Raw genomic sequence first — 24,105 nt, 5'->3', positions numbered from 1 at the left:
GACATGGCATTAGAGACCAAAATTTATATAATTAATATCATGTCAACATATATGTCAATCTATCACAACATTTATCAAGTCAATATGTTAGTGTCACTTCCAAGGACGAAGTTAGAATTTTTATATAAGGGAGTTATTATAAAAAAAAATCATGACTTAGAAAAAATATTTAAAATTTTACATGCATGACATTTATAAAAAAATTAATGTGCAAAAAATATTACTAAAAGAAACCTATTTTTTTTTTCAATTTTTTTTTCTATAAGTTAACCATTTTATGAAAGGTATTGAGTTATTTTAAGTATTTTATAACTTTCTTCATTCCTATTTATAGGACTCAAATTAAAAGTGATGCTTTTTTTTTACAAGATTCAATCCATAATGCTTATGGCATTAACTATTTTTATACTAGAATATCTCTAATTAATTGTATCATATATCAAACAATTATAAGAGAGGAGCGAGTATTAATGACAATGGTGGTTTCAAAGAAAAAAATACGATAAATACATTGTTATCAACTAAATTAATCATTTTTCTTAATCTTATTGAATTAGGTCATTGAATCTTAATATATAAATAGAAACAAAGAGAGTATTTATAATAAATTGTATTAAATAAAGGTTATGTGAATTTTATTAAATGAATAAAGTATAGGATAAAATTATATTATTCTAAATATGGCATAAATTTTCATCAAGAATAAAAAAGGTGTTGAGAAAGTATTTTAATAGCATTTTTTTAACTCTTAAGTATAATAAATTCCCTCTAAAAAAGTATAATAAATTCATGAATTAAAAAAATTAAATAAATAAATGGACATATCAAAAGAAGTTGAATTCATTTAAATATTAAACAACCTTTACTTACTTATCAAAGGTCTATAACTCAGTGGTTGAGCAAAAATATAAGTGTTGTAAATTTCAAGATACCATGTTTAATTCCTACAAATATAAAAAAAATCAATTCTTACTTATGCCACCAGAGTTTCAAAACATCACTTAAATTTATCATTATTTTAAGGAGAATGATTAAAGAAATGATAATTTTTATTAATAATTATGATAATATATTAGTAGCATTACATGTTATATTTTTCAACAAAAATTTCTTAATCACGTTGGTGCAACCTAATTGTTATTCACTTCTAAATAAACCAATAATTTTGATATTTTTTTAAACCAACACTATTTTTGGAAAAATGATGAGTAAATTGATTTCTTTTCTTTTAGGTAAATAGTTTGAAATTTATACCTTTTAAGTTTAAAGTATGAGATTGTTTATCAATACTAATTGTTGAACATGATTTAGTTGTGATTGTAATTTTTTTAAAAGGAAAATTATTAAAATACACCTAGCTTTAATAGTACTTTTTATATCATATAAAAATTATCATTGAAAATATATTTTTAATATTATTTTTAACAGTATTGATATCGATTTTTATTAAAATTAATATTATTTGATGTTTGTTAACATGATTTTTGGAAAATTGATGTGTGTGATATTAACATCAATTTTTATAAAAATCAAAAACGTGTTTTTTGCCAAATTAAATTTGTTTCGCTCACTGTCATTCAACAAAACAAAACCCTCTGCGGCTTCAAATCCTCAACGGCGGTGGCGTTTCCCCCACGGCGGCGCTTCTGAATCCCTCCGCACGGCTCTTCTCTCTCTCGGTGAGTCACTTTTGTATTTAATATGTCGTTCTTTGCTTATTGGTGTGTTTATTGTTATTTGTTCTTTGCTTCTCTCAAATTATTAGTCTAACACTATACTCATTTCGTTCCTTTGTTAAAAAAAGACGTTTTGTTCACAAGATGTGCGTAGTAGTCACATGTTCATATGCAATATTCTCCACAAGAGACGTGACACCGTTGCCAAATGCGTTCCATTCTGTTCGTGTTTGTGTGCCACGATTTTCTTTTAATTTATTTCCATTTTAAATCATGTCCATTAATTGCTAGCTATGTAGTTGATTAAATAAAAAGATTGTGTAAGATCGAAGGAGACATTCTCCAATATGACTAACCTCAGTTTCAGACTTCAGAGGTTTAGGCACTCTGGTTTTCTTCTTCACATTGTTGCCACTCTGATGCTTCTTATTCCTATGTAATACTAATAGGTATGTATGCCTTTTAGGTGTCTAAAGGCAGAGTATATATAACCAAAGCAACAACAACAACAACAACGCCTTATCCCACTAGGTGGGGTCGGCTACATGGATCAACTTCCACCATAATGTTCTATCAAGTACCATACTTCTATCCAAACCATTAATTTCGAGATCCTTTTTGATAACCTCTTTTATAGTCTTTTTGGGTCTTCCTCTGCCTCGAATTGTTTGTCTTCTCTCCATCTGGTCTACTCTCCTCACTACAGAGTCTACCGGTCTTCTCTCTACATGCCCAAACCACCTAAGTCTATTTTCCACCATCTTCTCTACAATAGGCGCTACTCCAACCCTCTCTCTAATAGCTTCGTTTCTAATTTTATCCTGTCGAGTCTTACCACACATCCACCGCAACATCCTCATCTCCGCTACACCTACTTTATTCTCATGTTGGCTCTTGACCGCCCAACATTCTGTTCCGTACAAAATCGCCGGTCTTACCGCAGTCCGATAAAACTTTCCCTTTAGCTTGATCGGTATCTTTGCATCACATAACACCCCCGATGCTTTTCTCCATTTCATCCATCCTGCTTGAATGCGATGATTCACATCCCCTTCAATTTTCCCATCATCCTGTAGATATACTATAGACTATAGTAGGTGCTTTTTTTGGTGAAATATAGTAGGTGCTTTAAAGTAATACTACAAGTTATGTTTGATTTGAATTGCCAGAATCGAGTGAAATAAGCTTAATTTATTGCCTGGATGTTGCTTAAATGTCAATCCCTTTCATCTAAATCCAGAGATATGAGATGAACTCACTTGAATAAATTTAAATCCCTTTTGTTAAAACGTCATATACTATTTTGGTGCTTAGATCCTAATAATGTGTTGGATCTATAAGGATTAAGGATAGTGGCTAAATATGTGCAAACGTTTTATTCTTGTAGGGAATGTTTGGATAGGGAGAGGGAAGGGATGGCTAATTCTATTTTAAAGTGAGAGTTAGGAATTCTTTTGCTAATTTGGTTGGATGCCAACTGTCAAGTCCAAATTCAAGTTTATCTTCTATGCACACTTTCAGGATCCTAATTCAAAATAAAAATAAATAAATAAATAAATTCAAGTTTAATATAAAATTTAAATATCTTACTCCTGGCCTACAAAGGTACGAGCACTCCAACCCTCAGGTGTAACCACATTTGATAGGACAGAGTTGGCAATGATGACTCTGGCAAAAGGCCTTAAAGATCTCCCTAGCATAGGATTATAGGAGTTTTATTTGTTTTTTTGCATCTATTTTCTATTCTTCAGTTACTGGTAACCTGTCTGATTTGATATGTTAGACTTGAGAAAATTAAAAATAATAGAAAAGGTCTTGTTGAAGGTATCATACTGAATGTTTATCTTTCAAAACTGGTAATATTTTTTTTGCATTTGTTAGTTTATAGTAATAATTTGCTATTTTGCTTGGAAGCTTACTTACATCTCATCAATCTTATGTGTACTGGAACTGAGTTGAATAAATATTAACCGAGCTACATGATTTAATATTTTGTTTGTATTTGGTATTTGCTTTTGTGCTAGTGCAGCTAAATTCCCGGATGTCATTCATCTAATATGTTTGGATTGATATCTGTGATTACCCGTGTGCATAACTACATATAAAAAAGCAATTGCATTTCATGATTTAAATGTTCCATAAAATAAAAAAGCAATTGCATTTCATGATTTAAATGTTCGTAGAACTGTTCAAGTATATTCCACTACATTGCCTTAGGTCTTTGAGACTTATGATTGTTGTTTCTTTCTATGTGTATGACCAGTTAAAATTTGAGACAATAATTTTCCTTATTACTGTAGTATCGGAAAGTTATTATTGCCTTGTAATTGTGATATGTTATGTTTAATTATGTGTTTTGTATTGTCATGCTATAGGTGGAAGAGAAAGGATTAACTGCTGAGACAGCTGACAAAACTGAAACTTTTGTCAAAGAAAAAGGACCTCCTCTAGCATTGTTGTTTAAATTTAGAGAAGGCAGTACTTTCTTAAAAGATGATGGATTCGTTGCTGCATTGAATGACCTGGAAATTTTATTTAAACTTATGGATAAATCAAAAGGCCCTGATAAAGTGGTTTTTGACTTGAGTCTTGCCCGAGGTCTTGACTATTATACTGGAGTTATATTTGAAGTTGTCTCTAAAGGGGATACTCAAGTAATTCTCATGAGTCATATCTTTTATCTTATCTCTATTCTGAAATGCTTCTTTAGTCTGTTTTTCATACTTTTGGTTTCGCATGAGGCATTATGCCAGCCCTGGTACAGGGGATGTTCAATGTGTTTCACAACTCTAAATGCTACAAGCTAAACCCATCTTGATAAGCTAATGCTTTTAAAAATGTGATAGTCTAAATACACAATGAACTGAAGGATAATGGTTCTTTTTTTTCTTCTCTCGTTAAACAAAGGAGAAACTTTAACACACTTTAAATAGGTTAAAAAGAGCTGAATTATATGAAAGATCTTTTTTCAATTTAATTGTTAAAATTTAAATCTAAATCATATCAGACTATAGAACACTGTAGATTTGTTTAGTCCAAGAAATTAACTTATAGGATGAATTTGGATTGGAAGATAGTGGATTGAAACATTGTTAGTGGTTTGAGAGGACAAGATGATTATTAGGCAAGAGAATGGTTTTAAGGTCAAATTCTTGGCTATTTGGGTTCTTTAAAGATTACCTGCTAATTTGGGATTTGAGATTTTATTGTTTCTTGGGTGAATCTATTTTATGGTATAAGATTTAAATCTGGACAAACTAAAATTTCATTTTTTTTCCGGGGCAATATTTTTGTTGACTTCTATGTGGATTCCAACCTATGTATTTTTCGAGAGGGGTATATTGCAGGTATACAGAGAGATTGGAAAGTGCTTTTGAGATTATGGTTTTATTCATTTTATTTCTCAGTTTTTCCTTTCGTTGCTCCTGGAGTAATTCTTACCCTCCTTTGTTTCCTTAATAATGTCTTCTTTTGACAAGAAACAAAAGCTGAGTAAATAGATGTTCACTTCAACCCCCTAGGCATCACATAATCAACAGAGCAGTGCTGCATCAATAATTAAAAATATAGTCTTTCCTCTTGTCCCAGTTATGTTACAATTCTTAAAGACAAATCCACTAGTATCATTTGGTGACTGCCTTTTATGTGCTGTAATTACTCCATCCCTTTCGGGACCATCTTTTCCCATTGAAAAATGTATGTAACTTACCTATATTTTTGTGTGTGTGTGAGGAATTTTATCTATACAACAAAACTCATACAACAAATTTTAATATTAAGAGAGAAAAAAGAAAAGAGAGAGAAATATAAGATATAATAAATGCTCTAATAGAGACATGTTGTCCTACAGGGAGAAGGGACATTTCGTCAATATTTCAATTCAAGTGATACATAACAACAATTTTATAAAAAAAATATATTATATTTTCATATAACAAATACTTTTTCAATAAAGAGATTGTTTTTATTTTTATATTTTGTTGGCAGATGTCCACTTTTAACTCTTTTAAAATGTATCTGTGTGTATCTGTCATCTTTTTTAATGCATAAATTGTAAATATCTTCAAGTATAAATTGTCCACTTCCTCCAGCTTCCACCTCTAGAGAGCCCAAAATTGCTTCAATCTGCTTCTGCCATAACCCCTATTAATAATCCCATGGAAGCATATGTTCTAGACCATTTAAACCACTCAACTTCTCTGCTTCCCCCATTACTCATACAACAAGAAAATGTTGGTCAGCAAAACTTTCAGGCAACCTATGGCAACATTAACAATTCCAATGAACAAGCAGTGGATCCGGTAACTAATTGGCGAGTGCTTGACAAGTTTGTTGCTTCACAACTTAGTCAAGATGCTTCCAAAGACAATATCTTTCAAGGCACGGCCAATAGCAGTGGACAGTTTAGACATTTGGACAAACAAGAGCTAGTGGTGCCTGAACAAAATGCATCAACATCAAACTCCAGCTGCCCAATTGATTTGTGGAAATAGTGTGGCTGCTTTATAAATAGGTTTTGGGTACATACTAATTATAGGGTACTTAATTAGCTAAAAACATCACTTGCAAGTACTGTTTAAGTGCCTGTACATAATAAACATACGTAATGGGCAAAACTTTAGCTATTGTGGAGCTTCTCGTTCCACTACTTCTATATATATTCGCCACGCATGCATGATGGGTTCTACTATATATGTAAGCCAAGGTCCAACAGCCACATCCGCGGTTTTCATTGGATTGTGACCGGGTGGTCGATATATATATATATATATATATATATATATATATATATATATATATATATATATATATATATATATATATATATGATTTATCCATGTCTGCATGTTACAATTAAATGAAATAGTTATAGAATAAATTGTTCTTTTCTCCTTTTTAATTTGTTTGTTAATTTTGAACATCTATTTAACAAGTTATTGTTTTCTTGAGAGAAACCCTATTTATACATCAAAACTATACAACTTTTTTCTCCAACAAATAAGAGAGACAATACATATTGATAGCAGTATTATTATATATATAGAGAGAGAGAGGGAGAGAGAGACAAAGAGAAAGAGAAGACAGTGTTATATAAGTTGCAAAAAAAAAGTTATATAAATTTTATATCTCCTTTTCTTAATCAATTTTAACATAGTTCAATTTTGTGCCTTTGTAACACACAATAAATACTTTTTTTAAAATTTCTTTATGATAAGAATTATGATAAATTTATAGTATAAAAAATGAGATGAAAATGTAAAATCTTGATACATATTTGTTTGGTTTTAATCCATAAATAGGATCTTCTCCTTCAAATAGCCTTATATTCAGTGTTTTAAAACTCGAACTGACCCGATCGGTCGGACTACAACCTGGTGGCTAGACTAGGTCAAGTCATACGTTCAATCGATTGTGATTTCCACCTAGAGCGACCCAGTCGGGTTTATGATCAAACCGGTGATCCATTGACCCAGACCAGTTCACTTATCTTTTTTCTTTTTTTCTCCTTATAGCTCAAAACGACATTGTTTCAAGCCATTTTAGAAACCCTCTTGAGTGTTGGCCTCTCTTGAGTCTCTTTCCTCTTGCAATCTCGCGGTGCCTCAGTCTCTCCGAGTCCAATGAGTCTGTGTCGTCTGCCCTCACAACCTCACCTTCTATCTCTACCCCTGTTGTTGCTGCTGTGTCATCTTGCCACACCAATGTCAGGTCATTCTTGCACAACACCGTCGAGGTCGCCTTCACGGCCTCACCTTCTACCTCTACCTCAATGAGTCTTCCCTGCAATTGTTGCTACACCATCACACCACATCAACATCGGGTTGTCCTTGCACGATGCCGTCAAGGTCGCCCTCACCTGCACTAAACGTCACCAATCACCTTTACCCCCTACCTTTCCATTCTCAAACAAGGTATGAATGACCGTGTGATGCTATTATATTCTTAGTAATTTCTTAATTAGTGATCTATGTAATTATGTATTGATTTGTTTCAAATTTATATTAATTGGTTAGATTGCACTAGTAGTTTGATACTTATGTATTGATCCCTGTGCTCGGTAGACTACATTTAGTGCATTGGTATTTGCCTATTTGGTACTTTGGTATTGATTTGTTTCGATTTTTGTAGGTTCATTAGTCATATACATATGGTGTGAATTTATTTTGTAGGCTCATTAGTTATATACATATCTAATAGCAGATTAGCAGTCCTAATTTAGGTTAATTATTAAGTGTTTAATTGTATCATAGATGACATCTGGTGAAACACCAACATCCTAAGAAACATCTACTTAAAATTCAAGGCCTAATATTAGAGGGAAAATGACAATGACTTAGTTTATGCCCCTTGGCCATAGAAAAAAATTGAACTTGTTTAAGAACATATGTTGAACTTGAACTTATTTAGTTATTTATTTATGTTTGTAATCTTTGTTACTTGTTTGTTTGAACTTGGACAATGATGTTTTTTAACATTTTGGTATCTAATTATTTATGTTATGGAATTATATTAATTTGTGGTGTTATTTTTAAATATTTTTAAGACAAGTATACAAATTTTATATTTTTTTATTACATACCAGGTCATGCGGATCAATTAGTGACCTACTAGTTTGACCATTGACCTAGTTCCATGACTGGGTCAGTCACCAAGCCAATTTTTAAAGCTATGCTTATATTAGTCATATGCTCTCTTTCCTTGGAATCAAAGATTAAAAATATATAATCATTTGTGATGGTCCATCAAGCATCAATCTTAAATACTTAGACAAATCAAGGGTTATTTAAGGATCTATTTTCAAAAGTTAGATCATGGATAGGTTGACGCATCAGTCCAATTCTTTTCAAACTGCTTCTAAATTCTGTTTTATTAGAGTGACTAGTTAGTTTATGTGTTCTTCCTTATCTCTCTCTCTCTCTCTCTCACACACACACACACCAAAAAAAGAAAGGGCTTATGCAACTACAAGTCTACCAAAGGTCCAAAAATCACTTAAATCCGCTCATATGCCATGAGTTAGTTGAACTCATAACAAAATAAGCTAAAACAACATGTGTGTTTTGACTCTATCTATGCAATAAAAAGTGCACAAAACAACACAAAAAAAGAAAGACAGGGATAATAAAAGAACTAGATAAGACCTTATTTGTTTAGGCTAAATTCTCTACATGATAATTTTGTATTAATATATCTGCTATATGTTTTTGCAATATTTCTTTTATCCATTTTTCATTTTTGTTGCATTGAATCTTGAATTGTCTATTTAGACAGTTTGGGAAGAGTAATTTTTTATACTAGATTCATATCTATAGGTTAAGTGTCCTTTCTTAAATTTGATGAAATTTCATTATAGTGCATTTCACTTTGTTCTCTAGGTGCATACTTGATTGTGGTGGAATTGATGGAAACCGCTTTCATGTTGTGTACATGGAGATCAATGTGAAATGCTGCCAAAATTTCCTTAAATCTAATAAAAGATACTTAACCTATGTGTATGAATCAAGTATAAAAAAAATGTCTTCTTGATTGTGATAGGATCATGCCTTTAATAAAAAAAATGAGATCTTCATCCATGGAATAATTTTGTGAGTATCATAGAAGAGGAAAGATGGATCAAAGTTAGATGAATGTAAGTCGCATGAGCCCTATGTTTGAGAATGAGGTTGAATAGTTCTTGGAATTTTCCTTGAAAAGAACTCGACCATATAAGGATGAGAAATATTTGTGTCATTGTATTAACTGTTTGAATGTGAGATGACAAGTAGTAGATGACATATAAGAACATCTTCTCTGTGATGAGATTGAAAAGAATTATACAACATAGATATGGCATGGTGAATTGAGAGACATGTAAAAGGGGTCCCAAATTGAGCAAGTTGATGTAGCAATTGGGCCAGATGACATTTGAGGTAGTACGTTAAATTACTGATAAGATTGTAAGCAAAATTTTAGTTTCAAATGTAACTATATATAATAAAAACAATAGTCCATAAACAATTCCATATTTTGTTGGTTGCAGGATTCCCTGGAAGAACAGTCCGCATAGGGTAGCTTTGTTGCCCATGGACATCAGGATGTACTGACTACTACCACTGGGTGACCAGAGCACCCTGGATGTGTCCGTGTTGCTGGAGTTTGTGTCACCATCAAACAATACTTTGGACCACCATCACAAAGCTCCCACACATCTACATCGATAAGCCTATAAGAGCTAGATCAACTAAAACAAAATCTTAAAGAGGAGTTGACATAGAATATTCGAGACGAGTTAGAATAGTCGATCATTGAAAAAGTGACAAAACAACTAATGTTGTCGTTCAGCTAGATGCAATCCCAGCAACCACATCCAGTTGAGCCAAATGTAGCGTCTTCTGGTGCCTGTGTGAGCAAAAAGGGAAGTTGTGTTGATCCCTCAAGATAGGACCCTGACACTGATATCTTAGATAAGTGCGGGTTGTATGTTGATGATAGTCCTCCTCGTTTGATTGTCCTTGGGAGAGTTTATGAGGGGTCATCAATTGTACACCACATGCCTTTGACCAATGATATGGTGAAGGTGGGTGTTGAACATGTATTTTCTTTTTTGTTGTGTTTATTATTATTAAAAAAAGACTTGACCAAAATAAAGTCTTGACTATTATTAACTTATGTTTATTAACTGTGTAGGATAAACAGGTATCGAAGGGACCGAAAAAGCTTGTTGATAGGGCGAAACCTGATGATTATCCCATCTACTAGATGACTTTGATGATCCCGCAACTTTTCCTCAAGCCTATGCAGGTGTCGTGAGATGCAACTATGTTTGGGGTGCACAATGATAATATTCCCTTTGTATATAAAGCATGAAGATCTTGGGGAAATAGCACACAGTGGTTAATATCTAAACATCGTTGTTATACAATTGTGGATTATGTATGTACATTTTAATTATAATTAATTGTAAATTGATTAATAATTTACATCATTTTAACAAAAATAGGCTTATGAATGAGTTAAGTATGTGATCAGGGAATGGTTCTATGTATGGATTCCTTGAGTCATAGCCCATACAGAAATCAAGACAATCACAGTTTGAATATGAGGATTATATTAAAAAATGGATGCAAAATTCAAAGAGAAATGTCTACCTAGGAGTCTTTTTGAATGGGTAAGTAAAACTGAACAAATACATTTAAATAATATATGTATTATAATAACTTAATGTTCTCTAATGCAATGTACATTGACAACTGTTGATTATATGTCCTAAGGACAATGTTGTCGCTTGGTTCTATTCCTTGCACAATAAGCCTGACAACTATATCAAAGGAATAGTTAACATGTGAGTTTTAATTTGTAACACATTTACTTTATCCTTGGTATTATACAAATATTTTAATTGTACAATATACATGTATGTTTCTCTTAACCAGTGCTTTGAAGAAATTCAATGATAAACACGAAAGTAAATCCAAGGCAAATGCTAAATGGATTCCATTTAAAGTTTGTAATTTAAACAATGTTTGATTTCTTCAAAATGATATTTTATTACTTTGTACACTAATTTGGGGATAAATTTGAACTTCTTATTGAATTTAGTGTAATAAGCAAAGAGAAAGAATTGAGTGTGACTATTACGTCATGCATTAGATGTCAACCATATTCCTAAGAACTTTTAAGGGTAATTGGAAAATGGTAATTATTTATTTCATAACAAATTTCATTTATTATAGTTGTTATTACTTACACTGATTAAGTTATCTTTTATTATATGATGGAGAATTTTACTCATCTAACAGCATTGGAACCATTGAGAATAAAGACAATTCACATTAAATGGGAAAAATGTTTACTAAGAGTTAAAACTGAAGCATTGAGTATTTAACGAATTTTAGAATTGTTAGACTCATGTTTAGCATAGCTTATAGATGATATTTATGTATTGAGATGGTTTGATGTACTTTAAGTGTTTACTTATTTAATAATATTTATTTGATAATAATTTGAATATAAATTTATGTATATATATTTTTAGTGTCAAGATTGATTCTGATTTTAATTTGCATGTTTGATTTCATTTAACAAATATACAACATTTTTTTTTTGCAAAAACAGCACTGGTTATGTCAAAATCGATGTTGTATTCTGCTATGTAACATCTCGATTTTGGTCAAAATTGATGTAGATTATGGTTTCCAACATCGATTTTATAACCAATGTAAAAAATAACTCACTTTTAATGATGTCCGTCTCAACATCAATTCAAAGTTGATGTTAAATGTTCTCTAGAATCGATGTTAATGGCCTATTTTCTAGTAGGGTATTAACGTAATTTCAAAAATAAATTATTGTATTAGATTTAATAATCCTATTATTGAATACCAAAAAAGAAGAGATATAAGGAAAAATTTAGCGCCAAAAAAATCCTAATATGAAATCTCTTTATATGGGTGAAAAAGTTAGATTTTATTCTTTTAAATATATATATTTTATATTACTGTCAAAAATATTTTTTTATTATTAATATAATTTATAAAAAAAATCATTTAATAAAAAATGATACTAATTAAATATGGAGTATGATATGAAGCTTTGATTATCAATCTTACATATATTTCAATAGATAATAAAATAAGGTCTTGAAAAATATTTGATTAATATTTCTATTTACAACATCCACAAGGCGTGACACAAATGACAAATAGTCTGACTTCTTTAAGCATATGTGAGGAGTTCAAATTATATGAATATAACAATCCATGTAGGAACGAAAGTTTCTCATTAATTGATATTTTATGACTTTCGGCTACGGAGATACATACCTTTAGGGAAAAAAAATATTTCTCTTAACTTCAATTAATGCATGCAAGTTTTTTTTTATACAAAAAACTTAATTACACTAAATGCACATCTCAAAATAAATTAAATTCACCCAAATATTAAAAAATTCCTAATTTAACCATTTCAAAATATCACTTAATTTTAGAATGATTTTTCTATCTATTATCCTAGACATATTTTATAAGAAATAAATAAATAATTAGAATTTTTTTATTAAGAATAAAAATCAAATGTATTAATAATTAATAATTAATGCCTATTTGGCATTGTGAGATGTAAATCTCTTTGTGCATATTTTTTTATCACAAGGATTTTGACACAACTTGTGTTGAGTTGGTTACACATATTCAATGATATTTAGATTTGTCTTAAAAATGAGATAAAATTAAAATTAAGATGTTTATTTGTAAAAGAGATAATTGTTAAGGATTAATTGAGACAAAATTAAAGATTATATTCATTTGCAAAGAAAAAAAAAGTTTAAGACCAATTAGGATGAAACTACAATACACTATTAACAAAAGAGGTAAAGTTTAAGATAAAGTACTCTTTTTTCAATTAAATTAATCCAAACATTAAAAAAAAAATCTGCTTATGTAGATAAACATTTGAAAATGTCTTAATTTTTAAAAATTTTTTTCTCTCTATTTATTGTCCTAATGAATAAGAAACAAATAAGTAAAAATTAAAAATCTTGATTAAATATATTAATATCATTAATTATTATAATTTTTAATTAATTTTTTAACTTTTAATTCTTTAATCATGATGCACGTGCACTCTAGAAAAATGATAAATAGTAAATTTATATAAGGAAAATATTACACACATATGTGCGTTGCACGTACATGCACAAACATAAAATATAATTGAAAAATATTTGAAAACTCACAAATATATAAATTATAAATTAAAGATAAGTTTTGTTTTTTTAAAAAGAGATTATAGATAAGTTGAAATAAGTTGTTTTAGTTTTTTCACCTAACAACTCATTTTTTTTTTAAATAAAGTTCTTTTTATACAAATTTTGAATAAATGAGCAATTTTATCTCTCTGTTTTATCCAACATCATTGGATAAGTTATGAGTACTCCAGAAAAAAAATATAAATTATGACTAAAATCTTGAATGATTTCTTTAAATATTACATTTAGTAGTTTTTTTTATAATCATAGTTATATAAAGTAGTTGAAGCAAAATTTCTTAAAATACACCTAACTTATATAAAAGATTTAGTAACTTTCCTTTAAAAAAGAAATAAATATAATTTTTTTAGAGGAAAATAAATATCATCTTAGATATGATAAATTTATTTATTTATTACATAAAGACAATACAATGAATGTTTTTATTTATTATTTTGATTTATTTATTATATAAAGGCATACAGTGGAATAACTCAACCGTAATAAAACATTGCCCACTGTCTTATGGAAAAGTGTAAAAATCAAAGACTTAATAAATGCAATCTCAAAATGAATTAATCTCATTAAAACATTAAAAAAAATAAGTTACATATAATTTAAGGATATTGATCAAGAAAAAAAATATTTTTAAAAATTATAAAAAATTACAAAAATTATCATAAATAATATAATTTTATTTGCTTTAATAAAAAAATTAATTTTAAAATTTTTAATTAAGACACTAGATAATATTTATCTTAAAATTTGTCAAACAAAAATACATCAATTCATAAGCATCCAAGCGTTTCAAAGCACTACAAATATTATTTTTTTTTATTTGATACATTTACCTGCACTAATTTTAGAAAAATCATTTAATGATAAAAAATATATTTGTATAGAAACATAATTTACAATTATTAAATTAAGAAATATTAAGGGATACACAACCTATAAAAATAAGTAAGATTAAAGAAAATAATAATACAGTAACAAGAAAATTACAATCTCTTCTTCCTTCTCTCTCCGGCCACTAATCAGAATCAGATTCAGGAGGACTCACTCTTCAGTCTCTTCTCCTTGGTTTGTGTTCTGTATCCCATTTTCACTTTTTTATTTTATTTTATTTCATTATTTTTCTTCTTGTAGTGACAGTAATATTAGTGATACACATTATATTTTATTCTTTTTTTTTTGTTTTCTGTTTCTTTGATATTCACACACTTTTTCTCTTGTGCAGGATTAAAACTTGAAGAAAGAGAGGGAAAAGTTTGGTTCATTTTTTTTGTTTTGTTTAAAGATTTTGAAGACAAGAGAGAATGAGGTGGGAAAAGGTGGAGGGAATAGGAAGAGAAGAAGGACCAGGGAAGAGGTGGGGCCACACTTGTAACGCCGTTAAAGATGGCAGACTTCTTTATCTCTTCGGCGGTTACGGCAAATTTAACTGTCAGACCAACAAAGTTCACGTCTTCGATACTCGTTCGTAACTTCCACTTTCTCTTTTGTTAATGGGAATACTTTTCTTCTTCTTGTTTTTTGAAATCTTGTTTTTTTATTTTTTATGATTTATTAAATTTGATCGCATTGTCATTTTCTGCTTCTTACTGGGCACGATGCATGGTGTGGTGTTATGGGTGGGTGGGGTTCCTATCAAGCACTGTGCTTTTTGCTATTTTTTTTTATTTGTTCACTTTTTTCATCTTTGCTATTTTGTTATATTTCTTGTTGAATCTTAATGATCAGATACGTGTACCATTGGGAAATCCGTTATCTTATTTGTTTTTAATTTGTTTTGAGGATTTGGTAATGAGGTTTTTTTTTTTTGTACAATAACGGCACCAAGATTTTAACCTAGAATTTCATGCCATCACTAGGCCGACTCGGTTTGGGATTGTGGATTTTTATTTTTTAGGTATAAATCGAAGACTGAGCTAGACTAGACCCCCTAATTGGAAAAGAGGATTTTGGTAACTTGAATGGTGTACTAATTTATTTTTCTATGCTTTGTGGGGTTACATTTTTATTTTTTTTTGGAAGTGTTTCTATGCATTTATTCTGTTACTGTCTCTAGCAAGTTAATGTGCAGCTATTTTATGATTCATGCTTGCTAATTTGCAGTGAAGCAGAGTTGGAGTGAACCAGCAATTAAGGGGCCCCCACCTACTCCTAGAGACAGCCATAGTTGCACCGTTATTGGTGATAATCTGTTTGTGTTTGGGGGTACTGATGGGACCAAGCTACTGAATGATTTGCAGATACTAGATACTTGTGAGTCATTATTCTAATTCTTACACATGTTGTAATTTGTAAACCCTGTGATAGTTGTCTTTGATTCCTACAGAATACAGATAAAAAGAAAAATGAGTTTTGGATGATCTACTACTTATGTACACCCTGTAGTGTACAGTAATTGTTTTACTTCATGGTAGTCACTGTTGATAAACTATTTTAGCTTCAAATACATGGGTTTTTCCAACTGTGAGAGGGGAGGCACCGGATGCACGAGAGGGCCATGATGCAGCACTTGTTGGCAAACGACTATTTGTGTTTGGTGGTTGTGGGAAATCTGCTGATAATATTAATGAGGTGTACTACAATGACCTTTACATATTGAATACAGGTGACTTTTCTTTGTTTCACTACCATTTATTCATTTAGCTAATTCACTTTGCAATTTTGTTGGTCTTCTGTTTACTCTCTTCTATACAATTACATTTGCATTAGTAGTTTGCAGTTTTTTATTAATGGATGAGATGAGAAATATGCTTATAATTCCTTTTCATCTTTTCACTTGTAGAATTGTTCGTTTGGAACCGTGCTACAACATCAGGCACTCCTCCATCTCCTCGTGATGGCCATACTTGCTCATCTTGGAGAAACAAAATTATTGTGATAGGTGGTGAAGATGAAAATGATTCTTATCTGTCTGATGTCCACATCCTAGATACTGGTATTTGTAGCATCCTATTCTATAAGTGTTATATTTATGATATGCTTATTAGTGCAAAAAAAGGGGACATTTATCATAGTATAATTTACTCTGCAACTTTTGTAAATGCAGATACTCTAATCTGGAGTAAACTGTGTACGTCAGGCCAATTGTTGCCACCTCGAGCTGGTCATTCTACAGTTTCTTTTGGCATGAACTTGTTTGTTTTTGGGGGCTTTACGGATGCTCACAACCTATACAACGACCTGTATATGCTCAACATTGGTATGTTTGATATAGATGCTAGCGTATAAGTATGATTAACACAGAAATAGGAGCTCAAACCTTTTCATTACTAGTTTTTAGTAAATTATTTATTATTTATTTGTTTGTTTTTCATGTTTTAAATCTGTGTCCTTTATGCAATTTTTCATTTCTGATTGCAAACAGAGACTTGTGTGTGGACGAAGGTGGCAACTACACCTAATGGTCCTTCTGCTAGATTTTCTGTAGCTGGTGACTGTTTAGACCCATATATGAGTGGTGTTCTTGTGTTTGTTGGTGGTTGTAATAGAAATCTGGAGGCCCTGGATGATATGTATTACCTATACACAGGTTCAGCAAATTGTCTCTTTTTTTTTTCTTCCTGTTATTAAATTTACTGAGGAACATTTTGATTCTAGTATTTCTGCAGATTATGAAGTATGTGACAGAATTGTGTTTTCAATATATTTCTGACAATTAGGGATTGCACGGGAAAATGAACAGCGACCAGAGAAGTTATCCTTAAAGAAGCAATTGAAGCGGAAATGTCTAGAACAAAATCCCAATCTTGTCCGAAACCCAGTTATGTGTGGATATGGAGTGGGTGCTGCCAGTAACCAGCCTATGGAAATCTTGAACTGTAGCCAACCAAGTGAGAACTTGCTTATATATTAACTTTCTGAGGAATACAATAAAAAAAAATTATTTTTCCTTGAAGTGATATGTTTTTTCCTGTCATACTTGGTATATTGGATTTAGGAAGTCCGTCAAATGTATATCACAGCTTATATTACATGCTCTCTTGTGGTAATGCATTTTCTTGGTCTTAAAGATTTTGGCCATTTGAGTAGATAATGTCAAGGTAGTGAGATTTGAGAATTAGTGCTCTTAGCTGTACTCACATTAGTGTTGGAACCTGTTCTTCCTACTTGTTTATGTTTATTGAGACAGGTACCATGGTTGTGGCAAGTTGATATTTTCTAATGTTTTATAAAAATGTAGACCATTTATGAGCCTGGAGGATCAAAGAATGGAAAATGGTATTTGGTTATTTACATTCATAGTGGGAATTTAAATATGCTGCATCATGATTACAGGCAGACTAAATATCCCAGTAAATCAGTCCCTGCTTCCTGGAAAGAAAATGTTTCAAGCCCAAGTTAAGGAAAAAAACTCAGCAGGATATACTATTGAAACCGTTATTGATGGAAAGCCTCTTCATGGAGTTCTGTTTAAAAACCAGCCTAACACTCTTATTCCAGTTCCTAATACTTCCAGTAGGTATGTCTTCTCTTTCTCTTTGCAATGTTTTACTACCATGAATCTCCAATAATGCTTGATTCTGAAAACAGGAAAAGGCCTGTCAGTGAAATTTTAAGTCCTGCTTCAAATGGTATACATTCACAAAATGTAACAGCTTATAAAGTGCTCGGGCAGGACAGAATGCAAGATAAACGGGAATTACGGGGAGAGAGTTCAGAATCTCATGAATGCCATAAGGATGCTGATACTATTGTTGTATCAAGTAACCCGACAACTGTTGCTGAGTCCTTTAAGGTCAATTAGTATTTTTATTTTTATTCTACTTCTGTTAAATAAGAGTTCTAGACACAGGCCTGATTGGTGGCTCTAAAATTTTATCTAGAGGCATCAACGGGGATTAGTTTAAAATTTACAATTGATTGTTTTAGTGTAAAAGAAATTAAATCGATAACAAAAGGTTCCAATTGAGTTTTGTTATTGGAAGGAAGGTGGTTATAAATATGATCTTTTACATGGTTAGAGGTTGTGTTTTATTTGATATTGCTGGAACTGCTGCAAGGTTGAAATAAATTTCAATTGGTGAATAAAAATTCCATAGGTACAGTGCAAGAAAAGCTTTGGAATGCCACTAAGTTATGCTTTGGAAAATGTTGTTCTGTTTCTTATAAATATTGATTTTTCATTTCATATATGTTATGTGATAGGATACACAATAAAAAAAAAGGACTCAGAAAAATACAAGTGGGCCCAAAATCTGGCGCATGTATGAGAGGAGAGGCAAGATAGGAAAAGAAAAAAATGAGGGTGCTGAGTATTGAGACAGTTACTGAATTAGGGGCAAATACATGTAGGATAAAGAATGAGTGGGGGCTATCAGTCAGGGGAAGTTTCTATTAGTAAGAACTAGAGTTAGTAAGGACTAGAGATTGTGTGAGGAGCTTATCTCTTGGATTATAGGGGTTTTCTTCTGTAATATTTCTTTATTTTCACTAATGTATTGTTTCAACAACCTTACCTCAAGCGTTTCTCCTTTGAAATATATTTGGTCAGGATCTAATTTGTTTGATACCTTTGTAGGATATTTGTACTAAGGTTTTTCCTTTGTTTCCGGAGGTTAAATTATGTTCAATTTTATACTGTGATCTCACAAGATAACATTCTCCATATAAGGGAATATTTCAATGGCTCTAGATGGTGGGAGTGAATAAAAGATCACCTCCAGTTGCTTTGCATGAATCTAATCCCAAGTTTGAGTTATTGAGTCCTAGTTGGTGTCTGGTGATCCCAAATATAATAATGAGCCAATAAAGATTATCTCTGGGAATGCGTTGCAAGTGTTTTTTAAGGTTTCTTTCTTACATATCCATGACTATCGTGCAGGTTTCTGTCAACCCAGAACCAGAAGCTGTTTCTTTGAATCGAAATGGTGATGAAAAAAATGACACACCAAAATCCTTAATTGAGAGCTTGAAAAACGATGGATCCAATGATGTGACAAGTTCCAAAGGTGAAATTCAAATTGGTGTTCAAATAAATGTGCCAGTTTCCAACTATGAAATTCCAACTCAAATGAGTGATGCACCAAACTGTAATGCTGATGTCCTGAAACCTGCAGCAGCTGAGATTATTGTGTGTCTGCCAAATGAAGGTATGAAACCATGGAACAGTTAGTGAAGATTCTTTGGCTTGACTGATTTTGTCTTTTGCATGTCTTGGCATAAAATGGCATTTCCTTTTCATTTAGCATATTGCAACATTTCCAGCTGTGATTTTTTAGACGGTTAAAACTGAATAAATCAACTGATAAGTTGCTTTGTTTTGTTTTTTTATTTTTTTATTGGTAAAACGTAACTGAGTTCAGAATTCTATCTCCCTCCCACTACTAAAGAAAAAAAGAAAGAAAAAAGAACCTCTGGCCTAATATGCTTTAGTTTTTTGTGAGATCCAAACCCACATTTTAAGAGAATTGATTTAGCCCTTAGAGAAACCTTTTCAACCTACAAACAATCTTTTTTTCCTTGCACCTCAAAACCTTTTGGTTGTTTCATAAGAATATCTTCCTCTGACTTTCCATGGAGAAAAGTTGTTTTCACATCAAGTTGCTCTAGTTCCATGTCAAAAGTTGCTACAAGAGCAAGTAAAACACGAATGGATGTGTGTCTTACAATTGGAGAGAAAATATCTTTGTAGTCCACGCCTTCTTTCTGACTATAGCCTTTAGTTATTTTATACTTGATGACTTCAGTGCTTGACAAACTAGACTTCTTCTTGAAGATCCATTTGCATCCAACAACTTTTTTGCCTTCAGGTAACTCAACTGAATCCCAAGTCTGATTTTTCTGAAGGGATTTCATCTCCTCATTCATAGCCATCACTCACTTATCAGATTCAGCGCAAGTGATTGCTTCATGATAGGTGGTTGGTTCAAATAAATCAACTTCTTTTGTTACCTGAAGGGCATAGGATATGATATCATCAAAATCATATCTTTCAGGTGCTTTAATTTGCCTTTGAGACTTCCGGGGTGCTCTAGTCTTAGGCAGTTAGGTTGCTTTTGAAGGTTCTGATTCGTTTGGTTAGACTCCTCAACTGGTTTTGAGTGATATTGTTGGGGTTGCGTCTGATGATTCTGTTCAATATCATCAGACGCTTCAGTGTGCTCTTGATCACTAAAATTTCTGATTGTGGAGCTCTCAAACTCCACCTGCTGCTTAGTGACATCCTTTTCTTTGTTTGAATCTTCTACAGACTTAGAATGTAATACAAAGAGTTCATCAAATGTGACATCTCTACATAGAATGACCTTTCTTTCCGATGAAGACCAAATTTTGAATTCTTTTACTCCATTTACATACCCTACAAAGTCACCCTTCTTAGCTCTTGGCTCAAGTTTGCCTTCATTTACATGATAGTATGTTGGACATCCAAACACTCTCAACATTGAGTAATCAACAAGTTTGTCAGACCATACCTCAATAGGGATCTTGAAATGTATGGTAGTGGAGGGGGAGCAATTTACTAAGTAGCATGTTGTGTTGACTACCTCAACCCAAAAATTTCTATTCAACCCTGAATTAGATAGCATGCATTTGGCCCTTTCCAATAAGGTCATATTCATTATTTCAGCTACTCCATTTTGTTGAGGAGTATATCGAATAGTATGTTGTTTAACAATGCTTTCATCTTTACAGAATTCACTAAATTCTTCATAATAGAATTCCAAACCATTGTCAGTCCTAAGATGCTTTACTTTCTTTCCTGTTTAATTCTGCATGAGAATTGTCCAATGCTTGAAGAATTTGAAGGCTTCTGATTTCTGCTTCATCGTGAATATCCATGTCATCCTTGAGTAATCATCAATGACAAAGAGGAAGTACTTTGCTCCTCTTAGGGATGAAACTCTTGAAGGCCCCTGGTAGTAAGAGTGAATGCAGTCCATTGCGGCCTTTATAGTGTGCATTGCCTTTGAAAATTTTGTCCTATGCCGCTTTCCATAGACGCAGTGCTCACAAAACTGAAGAGGTTTCATCATGTGGTTTCCAATTAAGTCTTGCTTGCTCAGAATTTTCATTCTTTTTTCACTCATGTGACGAAGCAACATGTGCCACAAAGAATTATCATTAGACGCATGACTTCCAACTTGTGAAACAGTTGAGGTTGAACCTGTCACAATGGACCCTTTAAGGATAATAGGATATATAGATTTACTTGCTTGGTTTCCTGCATTACAGCAGACTTTCCTTTCCCTTTTATTTGCATAATTCCACCTTCAGCACAATAAGTAAAACCTTTTGAATCTATGACACCCACAAAGACTAGATTTTTCTTAAGCTCTGAAGCATGATGAACATTGGTTAAAGTTCTAACGATTTCATCATGCTTTCTGATTTGTATAGAACCTATCTCAACTGTTTTACAAGGGGCACTGTTACCCATCAAGACATTACCAGCAAATTTCTTCTCATATGTCACGAACCAGTTTCTGTGTGGACACATATAATAAGACCAACCTAAGTCCATTATCCATTGTTCAGAATGTTGTTGTTGATCAACAACAAAGAGTACCAAATCGTTTTCTGATGAGGAATCATTTTGAACAATGGTTGCAACATATTCTTTCTTTGTTTTCTTGGGACAATCTTTCTTCCAATGACTAGGTTCTTTGCAGTAATTACAGATATCCTTTGGATAAATCATGCCCTTCTTGTTTCCTTTGTCTTTCTTCTTTTTTTCCCCTTTAGCAGTGTTGTTCATTGATAATCTAGATGCAGCAGCTTCATCACTATTTCCAGATGCTTTGAGTCGAAGCTCTCTCGAATAAAGACTGAACTTGCTTCAAGTGTAATTGAGTCTTTTCCAACACATAAAGAACTCATAAAATTCTCATATAAACGAGGGAAAGAGGCTAACAAAATCATTGCAAGATCTTTATCTTCTATTTTGACATCAATGTCATAAAGCTCCATAAGGAGTTTAACTTGCCCAAGTGCTCTTTTAGAGACACTCCTTTCATTTAGAGGGCAAATAGACATTGTTTCTACAGCAACTTGTAGCATATTAATTTCGTAATGAAGAGTTTCGCTAGCTTGAGTCAACTCATATGTAGTTTGTTCTTCAGAAACTTCATAAAGAACTTCATCAATAGAAACAAGAGAATTATCGAATGAGCTTAGCACAGATTTATCAATCTTTGACGGTAGGCCAGAGAGAGGTGCCCAAATTCCTTGTTCTTTCAACAAGGAATGCATCTTGATGTGCCAGAGGTTGAAGTTCTTTCCTGTAAATTTGTCAATCTTGATTGTGTTGACCAGTTTCTTGAACAAATCTTGAAGACCCACCCCGAACAAAAAGAAAAGCAAAATGGTTGATCATTGATACCCACCACGAATAGATGCAGAAATGATCTGAATCGATGCTCTAAATACCAGTTCGTGTGTAAGACTGAGTAAGTTCAGAATAGGGAAGAAGACTATCAGAGAAGAAGAAGAAGAGAGTAACACATAAAGAGTATGTTGTTATTATTCACGAAAAACTTAATACAATTAATGGGTTCAGAAACTCACTCTCTCAGAGTCTGCTCAACCCTTATAACTAACTCCCTTGTATATAGGAACAAGGAATGACAAAAAACTGTTACAAATCAGAACTTGTTATCTGAACCATCTAACAACTAAGAGGACTGGACGCTCCTCCTGTAGCATGATTGGACGATCATACAGAAGACTAAGTTACATTTTAGAGGACTGGATTGGACGGTACAAAGGGTGTCATCCAACCACCTTTTTCGTCCAACAGATGTCTTTGTGATGTTATATGAACTCGTGTATTGCTGAAAACTTGAAAATCTGGAGTAAATTTTCCTTTGTTTGAAGAAACCCATCTATTTCCCTGAAAACATGCTATTGTCAGAATAGATGTTGAACATGCAGTTAATTAGAATATAATTTTTTTAATCAAAATAATCATGATTTGATTTTTAATCTACTAATATATTATGAAATTTATCAGTTTAAGAACCATATGATGCTACTACTTATTTATAAAGCACTTAAAATATTCACTGGAAGTGAAAAATCTTAATTACCACAATGATGCGGCACTGTGTTGTTTACTTACAGCAGACCACATTTAAGCTCATGTTGAGTTGTAGAGAGATATATCTAACATGACTTGGTTTTTGAATTAAGATTTTCGGACAATTAGTGCTAAAAGGGGTAGTTTTCATTTCATAATAGCAATTGAAAAATTTATTGAATAAAATATTGCGAGTTTTGAGTACATTTCTTGTTATATGAAATGCATCCTTGGTCCCCCCAATAATCTTATTGTTGCCTTGAATACAGGTGTAACAGGGGATTGCACAACTCCAAGGACAGAAGGACACAATGAACAAGCAAAATTAACTTGAATTCAAGCGGTTGTGCATTCCTCTTCTGAAGGTGACAACAGATGCTCGTAAACAGTTTACTACAAACAAAAGTGCTAACTGGTGGGATATACGTATATTGTTACCTAGACAGGCATTGATCTTAAATTTGTTGAGAAAAACCATTATTACCTTAGGTGTAGGGGTAGTATTAGAATTTTTTGTCTGAAAGACTGAAACTAATGAGTTTTTCCGACATTAAACTTGTCTTTGCAAGGAAAAAAAAGATTTTGTTAAGAGGTTGACTGTAGTTGCCAACTTTTTATTTATTTTTTCCTTGTTTTGTGGGCATCACTACCTAGTGAGGTGGGAGATGATGATG

The 24,105-nt window shown here is 32.1% G+C and overlaps 1 protein-coding gene across 2 annotated transcripts; it reads left to right on the top strand.

The window, feature by feature from the left end:
• The first annotated feature begins 14,396 nt into the window (after window positions 1-14,396).
• On the top strand, window positions 14,397-24,052 carry LOC114416633 (tip elongation aberrant protein 1-like). 2 transcript variants are annotated; one of them, XM_028381579.1, is made up of 12 exons: window positions 14,397-14,484; window positions 14,642-14,880; window positions 15,520-15,669; window positions 15,854-16,021; window positions 16,199-16,351; window positions 16,463-16,615; window positions 16,781-16,945; window positions 17,076-17,246; window positions 17,692-17,875; window positions 17,947-18,151; window positions 19,238-19,505; window positions 23,701-24,052. In XM_028381579.1, exons 2-12 carry the CDS (start codon window positions 14,721-14,723, stop codon window positions 23,763-23,765), a joined length of 1,842 nt encoding a protein of 613 aa, XP_028237380.1. In that variant the 5' UTR covers window positions 14,397-14,484; window positions 14,642-14,720; the 3' UTR covers window positions 23,766-24,052. The 2 variants fall into 2 exon arrangements, with proteins under 2 accessions (XP_028237380.1, XP_028237381.1); XM_028381580.1 differs by lacking the exons at window positions 14,397-14,484; window positions 14,642-14,880 and adding an exon at window positions 14,898-15,035.
• Window positions 24,053-24,105: the final 53 nt, after the last annotated feature.

The sequence above is a fragment of the Glycine soja genome, chromosome 6, assembly GCF_004193775.1.
Source record: "Glycine soja cultivar W05 chromosome 6, ASM419377v2, whole genome shotgun sequence".
NCBI classification, from domain to species: Eukaryota; Viridiplantae; Streptophyta; class Magnoliopsida; order Fabales; family Fabaceae; genus Glycine; species Glycine soja.
This window is presented reverse-complemented; position numbering and strand designations above follow the sequence as displayed.

Coding starts and splice junctions, on each gene's coding strand:
- LOC114416633 (XM_028381579.1), top strand. CDS start 14,721: ATGAGGTGGGAAAAGGTGGAGGGAATAGGAAGAGAAGAAGGACCAGGG. Junction 16,352..16,462: donor TGTCCACATCCTAGATACTG/GTATTTGTAGCA, acceptor TTGTAAATGCAG/ATACTCTAATCTGGAGTAAA. Junction 16,946..17,075: donor TATGTATTACCTATACACAG/GTTCAGCAAATT, acceptor TCTGACAATTAG/GGATTGCACGGGAAAATGAA.